Raw genomic sequence first — 19,907 nt, forward strand, 5'->3', positions numbered from 1 at the left:
ACAATGATCAGGGTGTGTGCCTTGCCAATTCTATGCCCTAAACTTAGCCCTAATTCTACCCTTAACTAAAAATTTCAAAAGAGGGGATGGTCCTACATACTGGTGGTTCATAGCTGGTGGGTCCATCGAACCATCAGATCCTCTTGGTGTGATGATCACAGGTAGGAATGCGGTCCATCTCTCTTTCTCTTCTTGTACGCTTTGAGTGGCTCCAAGGCTTGTGTGTAACAATGACTCCCCATTGGGCCCTTTGTGACTTATATGGGCCCCCGCGAGGGCCCCTTCCCTCCGCGGTCTCACATCTTCTATTCTTTCTTCCAGATTTTCTGCATCTACTTCATATTTCTTCCTCACTTATCTCCTCTACTAAAATTCTTCTTTCTTTATTTTCAAGAATTTTTTTCATCTATTTTCTTTTGACAAAAATTCTCAAGGGGGCATACGCCTCCCACGCTTTATGCTGGGGCATCCATTTCTTCTTCTTCTATCTTCTACATATTGCCAAATTTGTTGCTGTGTAAAAGAGGGGCAAAATGTAGACACCTAAAAATAATTATTTTAATTATTTTTAATTCCTTAATTATGCCAATTTAAATTCTCTTCAATATTAAATAATTATAATTAATATTTTCACTATAGTCTGTGATTGATTTATTTAATAAATCAACTCCCTTTTATCCTTCTAAAAATCTTCAATATTAAATCTTCTCAAAATCCTCCTCTTAAATAATTAATTTAAATTGATTAGTTAACCTAAGTGATTTCTACAAATCATCTTTTCCTAATCCATCATTAACCTAATAAATTCTTCTAGAAACTCCCTAAGCTCACTTAGTATTATTCTTCTAATTTTTAATTCCCTCCACTCATTCTCTGTCCTACTCAAACCCTCCTACAAATCTCATCTATCGTAATCCCACCTAACCTTTCTTCTAATCCCCCTCCTAATGAGTTGCTAGTGACTAATCACCATGATTAGCCATAAAGTCAACTCCTTGTCCCTTCCATCCAACCACTCTCCTTAAATGCCCTTTTCCTAGGTGAATGTGAGATTTTCAAAATCTCACATTCCTCTAGGCATCTCATCTTCCAAGGAATTTTTAATTCCTTCTTATTCCTCCAATCCCCATGATCATCCCTTTTTGAAGAAATTTTAATTCTTCCTCTCCATTCCTCAAGAAACGTCCCATCCCTTGCTCTTCTCAAGGAACATTAGGAAATCTTCCCAATGTACCTTGAGGAGTGTGGAGATAAGAAATGCCTTTAAGGCATATCTCTTGGTCTCCACATCTCCTCTTGGGTCTTGTGTGAGCTCACAAGAAATCCTGACTCTCCATCTTGGGTCAATCCTAGCCCTTCATTTTTTCACTTCTCTCCCTATAAATTGAGGATTCCATCCCCTCACATTTCATCTCCAATATTATCAAGTTCATGCTGTTATTTTGTGCCTAGAAAAATCATATTTGCATCCTCACCATGCCAAAATTATCCTTCATCCATACTTAGTCATATTATCCATCTCATCCCTCAAAATCCATTTTATCCATTTGTGCGCAATGTTGGAGAGCCAACCACATCAAGCAATCTAGGAGCAAATAGACATCACATTGGAGGCATGTGGGTGCACTTTGACTTCATCCAAGCTCCATCTGAGGGAGAAGGTAAAGGTTATAAGGTATAAGCATTTGTCTTCATGTTTTATGTGATTTGATTTATACTTTATGGTTTCATATGTTTTTATGTTTTGATTTGCATATTAACAATCCAAATCCACCTCTATTTTCTAGGCTTTGGTGTTTCACTTTCTGCATCATTGGGTTACTTTGGTGTTTTCTATAGAGGTGTTCCTAACTTCTATACAGGGGGAGATGGATGTGGCTAGAGTTGACATAGATCCTATAGAGGTTGAGTTTGATGATTTTAGTGATGCTTGGAAGTGTTGTTGGAGGGTTTTTGGTTCCCTTCCTCTTGGTTGTAAGGATGTTGATGTTAGTCTTCTTGCTATCTTTTTTTGTCTCCTATAGAGGTGGAGAGCTGGTTGGGCAAGTTGTTCTTAGTGCTGCATATTTTCAATCATATGGTTACGGGAGTGATGGGAATGGGTATGGGATAGACTAGCCTAGTCTATGCTCCTTGATCCTCTCCTTGGATCACCAGGTGTTTCTACCACACCCTAGGGTCTCTAGGACTTCCCTTTCTTGTGGAATCCCCTAACCTTGCCCAATCCACCCACCAACAATCTGTGATTTTCCTCCCTAAGTCACATCTACTCACAAGCACCAAAAACCCTCACATAGGCTAATAAGGGTTTAGCTCCTTCTTCACCTTCTTAGGTCCTAGCAAGGTTAGGACAGGTCTCTGACATCTTTATCCATCCATTCATGTTCCCCCAAGAGGTTTTAACCTTCCAACTCCTTACCGATCTCACTATTTTTCTTTTTTCCTACAAAATAGGGCTACAAGGAATGTACCCAATTAGGCCTCCAATCCGGACTTTTAGGGCTCCCTCTTGCAAATGATGCACATACTTGTGAAACTTCCCATAAGGACTGCTAATCATTTGGCAAGGGCTTAAATATTTTTATGGTTTTGGGCCTCCAAGTGTCTGTACACTACTCTAGGTGAATTTTGGGGTTTTTGAGGGTTTTTTATAAGGGTTTTAAGGCCTGTCTGGGTCACAGTGATGGTTTATTGAATTTGCCACCCTATCTAGATTGGTGGAAGCTCCTCCTTCTTACCAATGGTGCTTCATACATACCTCTACACTTCCTCCAAAGGGTGCCTCCCTCCTTGTCTTACCTTACTCTCATGGACCTCTGCAACTTCAACCCTTCCTAGCCGGACACAGTCTAGTCTCACCTAGGAGTGGGGCTTTGAAAGACTTCCCTTCATCTTCAAGGGCCTTTCTTGCTTTGAAGTAATGTACATGGTCTGTACTCCTATTCCCCATGGTTTCATGGTGATTCCACAATGGGGATAGGAGTTATCATTCCATTTCACAAAACAGTCAAAAACTGGACAGTGATAGAGTACTTCACAAAAATAATTACAAACACACAAAAACCTGCACAAGAACCTACCCTAAGTGCTCAAAATTAAATTATAAATACAATGCAAGATTCACAACAACATTTAGTTCATAAAACAATCCATTATCAACCTGTTAATGCTTCATTTGTGCCGACTAGCAACAAAAACCCAGTCACAGTCAAGGTCTTTTCACTTGGCCATACAATCTGAAATCCAACCCATCATTTTAGGGTTTGAAACCATATATAGTATGCTTTCATTGGTCTGTGTGCCAAAATTAGGGTTGTCCATGCTAAGCTAAGGTTTTTGACCTATTAGGTGGAAAAGTTGCTTGACAACTTTGAAAAGTTGTCATGCAACTTTTTGCAACTTTTGAGCAACTTTTCCAAAGTTGCTTTTGTTAACTCCTAGGCCGACATTGGGTTATCCTATGGGCACCACCATGCTAAAAGGACCCCAAAATCATCAATGGAACACATAACCTCTCCTCCATAGGAAATGAGAACCTAGGACCTAAATTAGGACCTAATTAAGACTAATGAGCTCATGACTCTTATTACATTTACAATGGCTTCTTAAAGAAACAAAACACCAACAAAAACCAAAAGGAGGAAGACCTTAGAAGGGTGCTCCTGCACCATACTCCCCCTCTACACAAAATTTAAGCAACTGAGGGAGAAATGAGAGCTGAGTGAATACCAAGTTTCTTGAACTTGCCCTCTTCAACCCAAGTGGCTTCACACTCAGGTTGACCTGCCCACTTCACCAAGTGTTCCATATAGACCTAGTGTCTAGTAGACTTTTTCACCCTTGACTCCAAGATCTCCTCTGCTATGGGCTACTTCATTTGAGGTAAAGCATTCACATCCAAGTCTTGTAGAACCTTGGCTTGATTCTCAATTTGTCCTGCTATTTCACCCTTGTATAGTATCAGGTCAACAATATTGAAGACTAGTGATATAGCCAAATCTGAAGGAAGATCAAACTTGTAGGCGTTCTCACCATATTTGGATAGAATTCTACAAGGTCCTACCCTCTTCATTTGTAGTTTAGAAGGCTTGCCACTTTGCATTCTAGCTTTGCTCAGATGGACCATCACATAGTCACCCACTTTGAACTGAACCTCTCTCCTTCTTTCGTCCACTTTTGCTTTTAGCTTTTTAGTAGACTCTAGGATGGCTTTCTTGACCTATTCTTGGACTTCCTTGATGGTTTGAGTGAATTCCTCTACTTGGCCAATCTTCATCTCCATGGAACCAAGTTCCTTGAGTTTACACACTCCCCTTGGATGTCTACCATAGACAACCTCAAAAGGACTCCTTCCAGTGGTCCTATTTACACTATCATTATAGGCATACTCTGCTTGGGGAATGACTAGATCCCATGTCTGCCCATACTCCTTGGTTAGACACCTCAACAAGTTGCCTAACACCCTATTAATGAATTCAGTTTGACCATCAGTTTCTGGATGGTAAGTCGAGCTAAATGATAAATTGGTCCCCAATCTTTTCCATAAGGTTTGCCAAAAATGGCCCATGAACTTGCTGTCCCTATTTGAAACAATACTTAGTGGAAGTCCATGAATCCTTACAATCTCCTTAAATAAGAGATGTGCAACATAGAGTAGTTTTACATGGGATGAAATGGCTCATCTTAGAAAACTTGTCTACTACCACATAGATGCTATCCATACCTGTCTTTGTCTTGGGGAGTTCTACTACAAAGTCGATGCTCACACATTCCCAAGGCCTATTTGGGACCGGTAATGGTTGATAGAGGCCTACATTACTTGATCCTCCTTTTGCCCTTTGACACACACCACATTTCTCCACATACTTTCTCACATCTCTTGGCAGCTTGGGCCAATAATAGTACCTTTGTACTACATCCAAAGTTTTGTTGACTCCAAAGTGTCCACTTAGACTACCATTGTGTTTTTCTTGGATGAGGTTTTCTCTCATGAATCCTCTAGGCACACATAACTGATTACCTTTGAACAAGAGACCATTTTGGAGAGTGTAATCTGCATACTCACCATGAAAATGATTCTCAAACTCCTTGAAAACCTTGTAGGCTAATGAGAAGTCTTCATCTACTTCATAGAGGTCCTTGAAACCTTCTATTCCTATGCTCTACAATTGTAACTCTTGAACAGTCAACAACTTCCTGCTTAAAGCATCTGCCACCTTGTTGAATTGCCCCTTTTTATGCTTGATGGTGAAGGTGAAGGATTGGAGGTATTCCATCCATTTTAAATGTCTATTGCTAAGATTCTCTTGAGTGTTAATGTAACTCAAAGCCTAGTTATCTGTGAACACCACAAATTCCTTTGGGAGTAAATAATGCCTCCACTTCTTGAGAGACTGAACTAGTGCATACAACTCTAGGTCATAGACTGAGTACTTCTTCTTGGCCTCATTAAGCTTCTCACTGAAGAATGCCATAGGCCTTCCTTCTTGACTCAAAACACCCCCTACTACAATGCCACTTGAATCACATTCCAATGTAAATAGCTTGTCAAAAGTACGTAAGAGTAGGATGGGTTTTGTGGCTACTTCTTGCTTCAATAATTGGAATGCTCTATCAGCCTGTTCAGTCCACTTGAATTTGGTTTTTAGGCATCCTTTTATGGTGTCAAGTACTGGTGCACATATGCCACTAAAATTCCTCACAAACTTTCTATAGAATTGGGCTAAACCATGAAAACCCCTAACTTCAGTCCCTGTTCTAGGGGCAGGCCAATTCAAGATTGCCTCCACTTTGCTTCGATCCATCTTCAAGGTTCCCTTAGACACCACAAATCCCAAGTAGACCAGCTCTTTCTTCAAAAAGTCACACTTCTCTAAGTTGATTTCCAACTTCTCTTCATGCAACCTCTCTAGGACTAACCTCAGATGTTCTAGGTGCTCCTCTTTGGTTCTGCTATAGATGAGTATGTCATCTAAGTATACCACCACAAACCTACCTGTGAAGTCCTTTAACACCTCATTCATCAACCTCATGAAGGTGCTTGGGGCATTAGTAAGTCCAAATGGCATCACAAGCCATTCATACAACCCTTTCATGGTCTTAAAAGCAGTCTTCCACTCATCCCCTCCTTAATTCTAATATGATGATAACCACTTTTAAGGTCCAACTTGGTAAAATACATGGCACCTCCTAAACAGTCCATCAAATCCTCTATTCTAGGAATAGGAAATTTGTACCTTATGGTGATCCTATTGATTTCCCTTGAATCAGTGCAAAGTCTCCACTTGCCTCCCTTCTTTGATGCTAGCACTACCGAGACTGCACATGGGCTGATGCTCTTCTTGATCAGTCCTTGTTCCAACAACTCCTTCACTTGCCTTGCCACCTCCTTATTTTTTTCATGTGTGAGCTTATATGAAGCTTTATTAGGTAGAGATGCACCAGGAACAAAGTCTATTTGATGGCTTATAGACCTTCTTGGTGGAAGTGTTGCAGGTGCTCCATCACCCACTGTGTCCTTATGCTCTTGCAACATTTGCTTCACCTCCTTGGGTACCTCTGCCTACAACTTTTCTTCCTCCTCCTTTGGCTTCACAAAGATGGCACACCTCAGTGTCTCCTCCTCATGTAGCAAGTGTAAGAACTCTTTACCAATAGTCAATAAGACACTAGGTGTTCTTGAGGTCCCCTCATCATTCTCTATCAGAGACTGAATCTTAAAGGTTTTGCTATCCTTCTTGAAGGAAATGGAGTTCTCCTCTCCATCATAGATCACCTTCCTATCAAATTGCCAGGGTCTACCTAGCAATAGGTGACAGGCATCCATGGGTAACACATCACAAAGGATCTTATCCCTGTATCCTCCAATAGAGAACTCTACCCAAGTCTGTTCATTGACAAGCACACTCTGCTCTTGGTTCAACCATGTCACCTTGTAAAGGATAGTGTGGGGTATCCTTGTGAGTTTCAACTTCTTGGCTGCCTCATCTAATATTATGTTATCAGTTGACCCTGAATCAACTATCACCTTGCAAACTTTACCAAGGATCTTGCATCTCATCCTAAACAATGCTCTCGTATGCTTAGGTTCATCCTTAACCGGCTGTCTTATCAAGACTCTATTGAACATTAGATTTTCTCCAATCTCTAATTCAATATGGTCCACCTTAGGTGTCTTGCTGCTTGATGTGTCTTCATGAATGTAAGCAACCCTCTTCCCACTGTTTGATGAGGTAGTCTTGTCAGGACATCTATAGGTCGGGTGTCCCAATTGACCACAGTTGTAGCATTTCATGGTTGCAAAGTAGGAGTTACCCTTGTCGGTACCTCTACCCCTACTTGGACCCCCTTGTGCACCTCTTCCTCTAGAATGGCCTCCTCTGAGATTGGTTTCACTACTATGTTCAGTCAACTTGGATTCTCCTTGGTTCCTTTGCTCATTTGCCTTGCTTTGGTAACCACCTCGGTGATTCATTTGATCTCTACCTCTGCCTCTACTCCTGTTATTAGAGTCTCCCTTCCTTTTGTTCCTCTCTTCCACCTTAGTAACAAGCTGATGACATTTTTTGATAGTGGTAGGAGTCCATAGGCTTATTTCCTCTTGAATGTTCCACTTTAGGCCGCCTAGATACCTCGCCACATTGATAGATTCCTCTTCTGGACTTTGGATCTAAGACAAAGCTTTTGAAACTCCTCTATGTAGGAGGTCACATCAAGGTCTTTTTACTTCAATACTTGTCTCTTCTTATGAAGTTGGACTTCATAATCCTCTGGTAAGTAGTTCTCCTTGATCTTACTCACCATGGCCTTCCAATTGCAATGGGTAGCTTCCCCATTTTAACTCTCTCTTCTTGCAGGTACTTCCACCATGTCAAGGCTGCTCCCCTTAGTCTTGATTTGGCAACCTTAACCTTTTGATCTTATGTCACTCCTTCACACTCAAAGTGGTTCTCCATACCCTCAATCCATTCCATGACAGTGCCAATGTCCATTCTTCCACTGAAATGTGGCAATCCTTCAAAAGCTTTGGTATTCAAAGCCTTAATGGCCTTTACAAAAGGTTCTTCATTGATCAAGGGATCTAGTTCAGGTATAATGTCATCTATGTCAATGGTTTTCTTGCACTTATCCTTGCTGTCCTCACCCCAAGGTCCATGTGTCCTCTGATCCACCACTTCTTGCAGCTTGTCCCTTATCTCACTCATAGCTTCTTCAAGGAGTCTATTCTTCTCCTTTTTCTCTTCTACCTCCCTAGCCAGCTCCGCATTAGTGACCATTATGTTCTCCTCTACTGATTCACTAGAATATAGAGACATGCACGTTCCACCAAATCTTTAACCTATCTCTGATACCAATCTGATGGGAATGGGTATGGGATAGACTAGCCTACTCTATGCTCCTTGATCATCTCCTTGGATCACCAGGTGTTTCTACCACACCCTAGGGTCTCTAGGACTTCCCTTGCTTGTGGAATCCCCTAACCTTGCCCAATCCACCCACCAACAATCTGTGATTTTCCTCCCTAAGTCACATCTACTCACAAGCACCAAAAACCCTCACATAGGCTAATAAGGGTTTAGCTCCTTCTTCACCTTCTTAGGTCCTAGCAAGGTTAGGACAGGTCTCTGACATGGTTATCCATCCATTAATGTGCTCCCAAGAGGTTTTAACCTTCCAACTCCTTACTGATCTCACTATTTTGCTTTTTTCCTACAAAATAGGGCTACAAGGAATGTGCCCAATTAGGCCTCCAATCCGGACTTTTAGGGCTCCCTCTTGCAAATGATGCACATACTTGTGAAACTTCCCAAAAGGACTACTAATCATTTGGCAAGGGCTCAAATATTTTTTTGGTTCTGGGCTTCCAAGTGTCCGTACATTGCCCTAGGTAAATTTTGGGGTTTTTGAGGGTTTTTTATAAGGGTTTTAAGGCCTGTCTGGGTCACAGTGATGGTTTATTGACTTTGCCACTTTATCTGGATTGGTGGAAGCTCCTCCTTCTCACAAATGGTGCTCCATACATCCCTCTACACTTCCTCCAAACGGTGCCTCCCTCCTTATCTTACCTTGCTCTCATGGACCTCTGCAACTTCAACCCTTCCTAGCCGAGCACAGTCTAGTCTCGCCTAGGAGTGGGTCTTTGAAAGACTTCCCTGCATCTTCAAGGGCCCTACTTGCTTTCAAGTAATGTACAGGGTCTATACTCCTATTCCCCATGGTTTCATGGTGATTACACAATGGGGATAGGAGTTATCATTCCATTTCACAAAATAGTCTAAAACTGGATAGTGATAGAGTACTTCACAAAAATAATTACAAACACACAAAAACCTACACAAGAACCTACCCTAAGTTCTCAAAATGAAATTATAAATACAATGAAAGATTCACAACACCATTTAGTTCATAAAACAATCCATTATCAACCTGTTAATGCTTCATTTGTGCCGACTGGCAACAAAAACCCAGTCATAGTCAAGGTCTTTTCACTTGGCTGTACAATCTAACATCCAACCCATCATTTAGGGATTGATGCCATATATAGTATCCTTTCCTTGGTCTATGTGCCAAAATTAGGTTTGTCCATGCTAAGCTAAGGTTTTTGACCTATTAGGTGGAAAAGTTGCTTGACAACTTTGAAAAGTTGTCATGCAACTTTTTGCAAACTTTTGAGCAACTTTTCCAAAGTTGCTTTTCTTAACTCCTAGGCCTACATTGGGTTATCCTATGGGCACCACCATGCTAAAAGGACCCCAAACTCATCAATGGCACACATAACCTCTCCTCCACAAGAATTGAGAACCTAGACCTAAATTAGGACCTAATTAAGACTAATGAGCTCATGGCTCTTATTACATTTACAATGGCTTCTTAAAGAAGCAAAACACCAACAAAAACCAAAAGGAGGAAGACCTTAGAAGGGTGCTCCTACACTAGGGAGCCATAATAAAACCCATGGTGGTTGAGGGAACATGCAAAAACACTAGGTCATTTGCTTCTTGTAGGGACAGGCTTGATGCTAGAAATTTTCAAGGGCCTAGTTTGGCCAGTGTTGATTTTTGGTTAGGATTAGGCTATGTGGTTTTTTGTGGCCTAGAGACTGTGTTACGGGTTGAGGGAGCCTGGAAAAACCCTTCTTGTTGGTTGATGGTGCCTGAAAATTCCCTCGTTCTTTGGTTTTTAAAGTTTGTTGTATGTTGACTTAGATCTTATGTTTGTGCCAGTCTATCTTGTAATGTTAATCTTTTGATTGTTGGTTGGTGTTTGGTTGGATGTGGCTGCCTAGTTTTCTTGTTTATGTTTGGTGCAACCTTCGGGTTATGGGAGCTAGATGCTTGTAAGTCCAGAAGGTTTCAGGTTCTTTTGAAAACCTGTGGTCCCCTTGCAGGTAGTCTAGTCCATTTTTTCATTGGTAGCTCCTTGATTGTAAAGGGTTTTGGGGCCCCTTCAAAACTTGTTTATCTTAATAAAAAACAGTATACATTGATGTTGATGAACTATTTTAGTGAACTAAAAAAATAAAATATAAAAGTAATTATATTATACTAAAAATTAATTTTTGAATACTGAATTTATAATTCTATAAAATAGTATTTTTAATATTTTAAAAAAATATTTATAAGAGTGAGAGTTGTTGAAACATCATTTTTTTCTAAATTGACCCCGAAGTGATAAAATATGGATTTCAGGGACACTTCCCATTATAAAAGTTGTGACCTATATTTAATTTATCAAAGCAAATCTAGCTAGATTATATGTGACTAAAATTGAGTTTTATTTGGAATTACATAAATACATTTGTATTGATAGTTTGGTTGAAATTGTGGCATAGTTTACTGTTTTAATCTGTATTAGTGTCACTGATTCTCCAACTAACCTTTTTGAACCACATGAATGTTCAAGCGTCCTAACCCACTTCTAGCCAATCTACCTATGATCCAAGTGTGAGTCTTCTCCAACAAAAACAACTGACCAAAAAATGCAAGATTGAATCTTCTTGAACTATAACTCTACTAAGAAGGATAAGTAATAATAATTAAAAATTTATATATCTATTAAATTCATAATTATTTTTATAATAAAATAATATGAAAGAAACAAATGAAGTATTACAAATTTGACACCAAATATCAGCATTAGAAAATCAAGAATTTGTATTTTTATTTAACCTTTTGCAGTTAGGCTGTATTACACAGCTATGGGATGGCTTCATATATAGGCTCCCAATTATACAATCCCTGCCTATGTCTTCAGAACCCTAACACAAGGAGGAAGTGGTGGATAGGCAAGAGTTGCTGCATGCATCAACTACTGGTCATGAAAGAAACAACAAAAGAATTCTAACAGTTAGAAACGATTGCTATGTGCTAGCACTTGGTATTTTATGTTGGTAATTGACTGAAAAATCTTTGCCCGAGTCTATCTGACAACTTTCCGACTTGTTTATTCTACATCGAATATAACCTGCATGGACTTGTTCTATTTTAATATTAGAAAACATTGAAATATGATATTATGCACCACCAAGTTGAAGCTTCGTAGAAAAAATTGAATTCGTGATTGTCAAAGTCCTAAAGTGTTGTTTACCAATATATTTAGTATGTAACTCGCTTGTGTGTTAGTTTAGGCAACTTCTCTCGTAAGATTTCAGTCCACTCAGGAGATGATAACATAATAAATTCCAAAACTCCGGCGTTTTTTACTGTTTCAGTGACATTTTTTTTTTTTGTCGTCACAACAGGGGTGATATTAGACAATTCTTTTAAGGTTATAATACTATTTTGAAGAATTTTACTCGCAGGAAGGCCCAAAGTCATCAAAGCATATCAGCTAAAATAATAATAATCATGTATTTTCTATTTAGGAACCTTTGATATTATCAACATCGGTCAGCTTCTATATATATTAAGAGCCTCTTCTCCTTAGTAAGTAAATTCGGTTAAGGTTGAATAGAGTTGTTCTTAATGGCTTTAGTGAGGAGTTCTATAGTAGCTACTTTAGTTGGGTTATGGATGATCAGTTGTTTGGCTGCAGCTGAAAAAGGTGGTAATGTGCCAGCCATGTTTGTATTTGGAGATTCGTTAGCAGATGCTAGCCATGTTTGTATTTGGAGATTCGTTAGCAGATGCAGGGAACAATAATTATATCCCACACTCTACAGTGCGTGCAAACTTCACACCTTATGGCGTCTCCTTTTTCCACCACCCAACTGGTCGTTTTACTAATGGCCGGACCACTTTCGACTTTCTAGGTCGGTGTCCATTTTTTTTTTTTTTATTTCTATTTATTTTTGTACTTAAAAAACTAATATCTGTTGGGATTTGTGAAGCCAAAGTTCTAATGGGTACTATTATAATTTATGAATTGTGTATGATCTATCAGTTTGACTGTTAGATCTAGAAGTTCTATTTATATTCAAAGAACTAAAATTTGTTGGGATTTGTGAAGTCATGTTCTAACATATACTATCTTAATATATAAATTGTTCTAATGAATTGTCTATGACCCAACAATTTGACTATCATGTCTGTCTATAATGACTTCTAGATTAATATCATTAAGTATGATAGATTTAGATATTTATATTTCCAAGGTATTTTAAAAGAACTATTGAAATGTTTTAACTATGTTTCATGTAGTTGGTTAAGTGTTATTTTTGCTTAGATTTGAGGAATTGGAGTGCTCTCATATCTATGTAGAAACATCAATCCAATCAATTAAAAAGAAAATCATATGAAGTAGGCACTTAAAACTTTTTTTTTAAAACCTTCTTTATGATTTTTAGAAGTTGCATATAAGAAATGAGTTTTATTAGATATAGATTTGTTATCCTACATAAATAAATAAAATATTATGTATTTTTCATAAAATAATCCATATCATAAGTTATTTAATAATATATTATATTATTTTACAAGATTTTTTTTGTATGCATAATATTTTTAATTTTATAAAACTATAATTCAATAATTTTATATTGAGAAAAAAAAAAGTCAAAACAATGAATAATTAGATAACAAAGTGCAGACCAACTCATCATGCATGGTTACAAGGCTTAGAATAAATTAATGTCAAAGTTAGAAAAACTATTAGTAACATAACTATTATTTAAAAAACTATTCATGGAAGGTATAAGGTGACTTAATTGTAAAAAACTAATATGTAACAAGACTTTCTTGGATCAAAATAGTTAGGATAGCTTAAACACGACTATTCACAATGTGAAACAATATTAAGTTGTTGCAATTTTGGTAATAGAGTTTCATATAAAGTTTTAATTATGAAAAAAATATAATTTAGAATTTTTAGTTATGAGAAAAAGATAATTTAGAATCATTCTCTATTTAATGAAGTAGCTACTTTTTTCGGATTAAAAATAGTTGTGAAAAAAAAAAAGAATGAAAATAAACAAAACTTGTATATTGACATGCCATGTAACCCACAAATTTGCTCCTTTCCTTTTTAACAATTTAATAAGGAATAAAACAAAATTAATTTAAAATAATGTTGTCAAAAAATAAAATTGAACATAATCTCTTAAAAACAAACAAAATAATTCAAAATTCATTAATTCACCAATTCCAACTCCACAAATAACTCCTTAACGATTAAGAAATAACTGCTAAACAAAATAAACTGCACACTGACATATAATTAGTCTGACCAACTCTCTTACCCATTTCTTTTAGCTTTATTATCGTACCAACGTATATTACCATGGGAATTGTCTAATGTATAATTATGTGTGCAGCTATCTACTTGGCCCTTCCTTTTAGTCCTCCACATTTGGAGCCAAAGGCAAATTCTAGCGCAGGGATAAATTTTGCATCAGCAGGCAGTGGATTGCTCGACTCAACAGGAGCTAAAGAGGTCACTTCTCTTCTCTTTTCTTTCTTTCTTTTCCCAGAACACCTCGTTTATGTAGTATATTTTATCATTATATTCCTGAAAGAGTGTGACTAAATCTTTTCCTTCATTCTTATGATCTTCTTCAACGTCACAGAATATTATCCCAATGAGTCACCAAGTAGATCAGTTCGAACACTATTCTTTACTCCTGAGGAAGACATACCCATTTGGAGCTGAACAAGCCAAATCCTACCTTAGCAAATCTATATACGGCATTTCAATCGGTTTAGACGATATGGGTTCCTACATACTCAACAACACTAACCTAAACAGAACTCCTCAAAAGTTCGTTACATCGCTGCTCTCCAAATTTGATCAGTACATAGCTGTAAGTTTCAGAATTTTCACTTTATATACTATTTCATACAATGTCTATAATTTTATGGAAGAATCATACATTATTGGAATGTGACTTGACAGAGGCTTTATCGGGCTGGGGCAAGGAAACTAGTTGTAGTAGATCTTCCGGCTTTAGGATGTGATCCTTTTTGTAGAGTTATAAATGATGGTGACTGTATGGGGACAATAAACCTGCTATTTGTGGCATATAATACTGGTTTGAAGTCACATGTGGCTCACCTAAGCCAAAAGCTGCCTGGATTAACTATCATACAATTTAAAGCTTATGATTATCTCATGAACATAATTCAAAACGGTGAAGCCTATGGTAAGCTATACTCCTAACCAGTCCATATAACGTATGATTTTCTCATTTTCAGATTTTCAATGAAATAGCATAGCCAATGCATGTGAATTGTGTGTTGCAGGATTCAAAGATACAAAGTCAGCATGCTGTGGATTAGGATTGTTGTATGCACAAGTACCTCGTGGAATGACGACTACAAAGGATTTGTTCTGCAATGATACAAATGCATGTGTTCTGGGATGATGCACATCCGACTGAAAAAGTGTATGCCATGTTTTCACAGCAGATTTGGAGTGGAAAGTTGTCTACCCATTTAATCTCTCTCCGCTAGTCTCAGGAAAGAAGGCTTCTGGTTACTAAGACTGCACAAACTTTGTATTTGTATTTATAACTTCCATAGCATAACTATATTAGTTACATAAATGATTTAGTCAGTATTGTAAATGATATCATATAATAAAACATGAGGTTTTTCATGCCTTAAAATAATATTCAATACCATGCATCTTTTAAAATGGATTAACAATTTCTTTTCAATACCATGAACTCTTTAATATTTAGTAAAATTATTATATTTAAATAATATCCATCAATCGAATTCTAATTTATTCTGCAAACAATTTGATTGCTGATTATATAGCCCTATCTGTGCTTGTCAAGCACATGTAAGACAGTGACAAACTCAGAGAACGTACAGATGAAATTTTTGGACTGTATGGGCTTCTATATTATCTGTGCTTGTCAAGCACATGTAAGACAGTGACAAACTCAGAGAACGTACAGATGAAATTTTTGGACTGTATGGGCTTCAATATATTTAGCCAATCAATCTTTTTTACTATTGTTTCTTTATGTAAATGATAAATAATGAATGATTTTTATATATGTTAGAACAGACAAAATATAATCTGTGTATGTGAGTATCATATATTTATTACTTATTTTTAAAAATATTTGGGATTATGTGTCAGTAGACATTGAGTAGAGGTTATATTATAATTTGTAATAGTCAAAGTGGAGAGTCATGAAATCTTTCCAAGTTTTTTGTTATGTGGAAAAATTGATCGTCTCCATCATATGCCCATGGCTGAGATAAGGGAGGTCTAAGATTCATTAGAGGAGTTAAATATTACTCAAAGATGTGTCTCACTATGACCACAGAGGTCTAAGGATTTTGGCTAGGATTTAGTTAAGATACTAGTAAATGGTTTCTAGTTTTCAACATTTTTATATAATGGAAGCATGTGATAGTGGGTTGTAAAGGTCTTTTGTAGGTACTCTTATATTGTTTGTTTACTATTATAGGAAGAAATGATTGCATTGGTGCATAGTCTTCTAAGATTAACACAGACTAAGTTCCTTTATTGCTAGAGATAGTTCATGCAATGGTCTATATATATATATATATATATGTTGTGATGGATTTTATTTCTTATGCATTCTTTATTATTTATTCATTAATTGTACTTTCTTATTCACATGATTAATCATAATAAATTTCTATTCTGATAAATTTTTTACTATGTCCTTTATCCTATTATTAATTTCCTTTTTGTACCAAATCTATGGCTTAGTATTGATGGGAACACCTTTCTTGTAGTATTGTAGTTTCTTTGTGGTTTTAGTGGAAGTATTATTCTGGTGGTTTCAGAAAAATGAGCATCATTAGAGGAGCCATGACAAGTACATTATGATTAGTAATTGTGAAGTTGAATGGTTGTATATTCAAGCTTTGAGAATTAATAATGGAGGAATTATCTGAAAAGGTAGATCAATAGAGAGATGTGATAGTAGATCTAATATTTGATGATGTGTTATGTGAATATTATAGAAAGATACATAAAATGACATGGAGAAACACATGGTTGTACCTTTTAGATATTGTTCTATTGAATTTCTTAGAGGAAGCCACCACTTTCAATTCTAGAAAAGAATCAGTGAGATCTATTAAAATAAGGACCTCACAAATTGGTCTTTCTGGAATTGCATTCTCTAAAACATGTGGAAGACAACTTGATAGTCAATCATTTAAATTATTTAGTCATATTTTAGATAGTTATGCAGTACTAGTGTTTTTGATTAAGGGTAAATAGCTTTTGAGGGGACCAGAAACCCCATACAACATGTTTTGAGGGGACTGAAAACCCCATAGGTTTTGAAGGGACGCGAAACCTTCAAATTTTACAAGGATTTGGAATGCATAGTACAATGCCATTAAAAGGAAAGAGCATCAACATACCAGCAGCCACACCATAAACTGTACATAAAATTGTCCCTAACACATAAACAAGGGTTTTCCAAGGCTCCCTTAACCTACAAATGTTTCCATGGGTGTATCCAAGCACCCATCACCTTTAACAACACCAGATTATAATAAATCATATTCTCATAATCTAGACAAATGGGATTTTGAAGGGCTCCCCTAACCTTTATCGTGAGTTTTAAATTGGCTCTCACAACCAACAAACAAGGGTTTTCCTAGGCTCCCTTAACTTGTAACAAAGTATTCAACCTTCCAACAACACAACTAACCCTTAACCAAAAAACACAACTAGCCAGACTGGGCCCTTTAAAATTGCTAGCATCCAGCTTGCCTGTGGGAAGAACCAAACTCCCACAACTAACACACACGGAAAAGAGAAAAAAAATAAAAGCGCAAGCAACAAACAACCAACCTGTGGGTTTTAACAAGCTCCCACAACCTGAAAATGAAAAGCTGACCAACTGATTTCAAATAGAACCATGAGGGATTAGAAAAGATCCCTCAACCCACAAAAAAATATTGGTAGTAGGGGCACAGAGGATGCAGACCTTGCCATGAAGAAACACATGAGAAAAATGAAAGGTAGCTTCAACAAGCAGCACGAGCAACAACATCATCCGAAAGGCCTCCTCATACCATCTCCCCACCTTAATAGGGAAGAGGTCCACCTCGATAGGACAAGAGAGAAGGTGGAATGTCATCTCAGAGACCCCTCTAGAAGAACACTGAAACCCTACTACTCCCAACCACCGAATCTCCACCTTAATAGGAGAAAGGGCCACCTTGGACAGGAAAGGAGGAGAACAATGCAGAAGCCCAAAAATTTCAGTCATAGTCCAACACAGAAAAAGCCCATCAACCTCAATAGGAGGACAACCCAGATTAAAAAAAACCCAAGACACCAAATCTTCCAAAAAGAAAACCATAGCTGCACCAGATCTGGCCCTAAGGGCACAAGGCATCCCAAAGATAGATGAAAAACCAAAGACCTAGAAAAGAACCTTGAAATGCTACTAGGGTCGTAGATAAGAGGAAACACCACTGCACCCAAGGAGGGAAGAACCACCAAAACAAGGAACATCCCCTCCCGAGTAGATCTAAACCAAGAAGCCCCTCCACTCCAAGACATGAACAGAGCCGAGATGAACACACCTCCCTCCACACCACTCACAACCCCCACACTCTGCAGACCACACAGAGCAACATAGAAGCCAGGACAACAAAGAAGGGGAAAAGGGAAGAGGCCCTCACTCTCGCCATCTTCTTTGTCGTTCTTGCCTCCAACGCCTAAGTCTTCAAGTGCCCAAACCCTCACCTTCCTCGCCAAAACACTCCTGCCTCTCCTGCCTATCACCTTTTAGGTATGTAGTACTAGTGTTAATCTAGAAGAAGAAGATGTGTTTATTTTATTTAAATTTTATCCAAAATCTAATCATAACTTAATTATTGCATTGATTGGTTTTACTATTAATTGTAAAATGGATGTACTTGTTTTCATTTTTATTATTGATGAAAATGAGATGAAAATATTTTGATGAGGGTTATGAGGATGTAGTGTAAGTAATGTATAAACTCTTTTAAATATTAGTCTATTAAAATGATGAGAAAATAGACAATAGCAGATTGCCCAGATTACTCCATTGTTGAACAACAATAAAGAGCAATATATAATATTGATTTTCTCCAAATTATTGTTTGATACATTGCCATAGCTTTTTAAAGTCTTAGTTTACTTTATGAAAACTACCTACGGTAATGCAACTTTCCACTCGCTTATCTAATTTATTTATTTATTTTAAACACACTAAAGCTAACTATGAATATAATATTCTCCAATATTACCCCTTTATTACATTTTTTCAAAACAAGGAAGGAACATTACAAGGGTTGATGGCAACAACCCTCCTAGAGACTTTGATGAAGCACTTTCACCAACCCTCCTCATGTACCTAGGAAACACTAAATTGATTGAACAAATGGATCAATTAATTGGATAAGTTAAAATCATCTACATAATATGAGAAAATATAAAGTATTCCCAACCTCCTTGCACAATGAAACACCTTTACTTTGAAATTCCGCATCTCTTTCGAGTGTGTCTAATACCTACTCTAGTGTTGCACATGAGAGAAATACTCTCCTCTAAGAGTCCACATCTCCTCACATCATTCCAAATACATCCTCTATTGTTATGAAAATAATACCTAAATTGTTGTACAAAACACCAACCAAACATAAATACACCAAGTGCACCCACAATAAAACCCTAGCTTGCCAAAGCTTCTTGAAGGGACACACATCATTCTAAGCTACCTCTTTTCTCGAGGGACACAAATATGATGCTTCTCATGCAATGAATCATCCTTAAGAAAGAATGTATCTTAGGATGATCTAGATGTCCTTTTGTTTCCATTTCCTCCAACCTTGATTGAATCCTTGTTACATTTTGTCCACTTGATCTTGCATATGAATCTTTAGGGTCCCTCTTATATGCAAAAATGATTATAAAAAACGTACAAGAATAGGTGGAAATGATAAAAAATTACATTTGAAGGTGTCAAACTCAATAGGTAATGAACCTATTACAATGTAATCAAATTATCGTTATAACTCCAAAATTGAAGCACATTAACCTTCTCACTTGAAATTTCCATTTTAATAAAATTGCCCTTCCATAATTCTCCCATATAGATGCATAAAATAATCTCTACAACTTTCTAGACCAATGCAACAAAGAAAAAATAATTATTTGTAAAAGATTTTTCAAAAGAATATATATATTTTTCTACACTCATACTGATGGTAAATGTTTTAAATTTTCTTTCATAAATTAATGTTACGTTCACTCCTCTATCAATGCCCCACCTTCTTGCCATGATTGAAAAATGAATCATAAAATGTCAAAAAATCAAATCAGAATAAATTTGCATCTATTGCTCTTATGTAAACAATCTAAAACTAAAATTTAAACAACATTTAAATGCCTAAAAAATATTGTTGTGCAATTATTTTTCTTTCTCACAACCAACAAATAATTATCATACCCACCAAATATTCAATGGTGAACAACCTTTTTATTAATCACCAAGA

The 19,907-nt window shown here is 37.0% G+C and overlaps 1 protein-coding gene across 1 annotated transcript; it reads left to right on the plus strand.

The window, feature by feature from the left end:
* Window positions 1-11,963: 11,963 nt before the first annotated feature.
* Window positions 11,964-14,797, plus strand: LOC131049813 (GDSL esterase/lipase At2g23540-like). Its single transcript, XM_057983892.1, has 4 exons — window positions 11,964-12,102; window positions 13,751-13,869; window positions 14,329-14,575; window positions 14,676-14,797. The coding sequence occupies exons 1-4, from the start codon at window positions 11,964-11,966 to the stop codon at window positions 14,795-14,797; spliced, it is 627 nt and encodes a 208-aa protein (XP_057839875.1).
* Window positions 14,798-19,907: the final 5,110 nt, after the last annotated feature.

Source organism: Cryptomeria japonica, chromosome 7 (genome assembly GCF_030272615.1).
Source record: "Cryptomeria japonica chromosome 7, Sugi_1.0, whole genome shotgun sequence".
Lineage (NCBI taxonomy): Eukaryota > Viridiplantae > Streptophyta > Pinopsida > Cupressales > Cupressaceae > Cryptomeria > Cryptomeria japonica.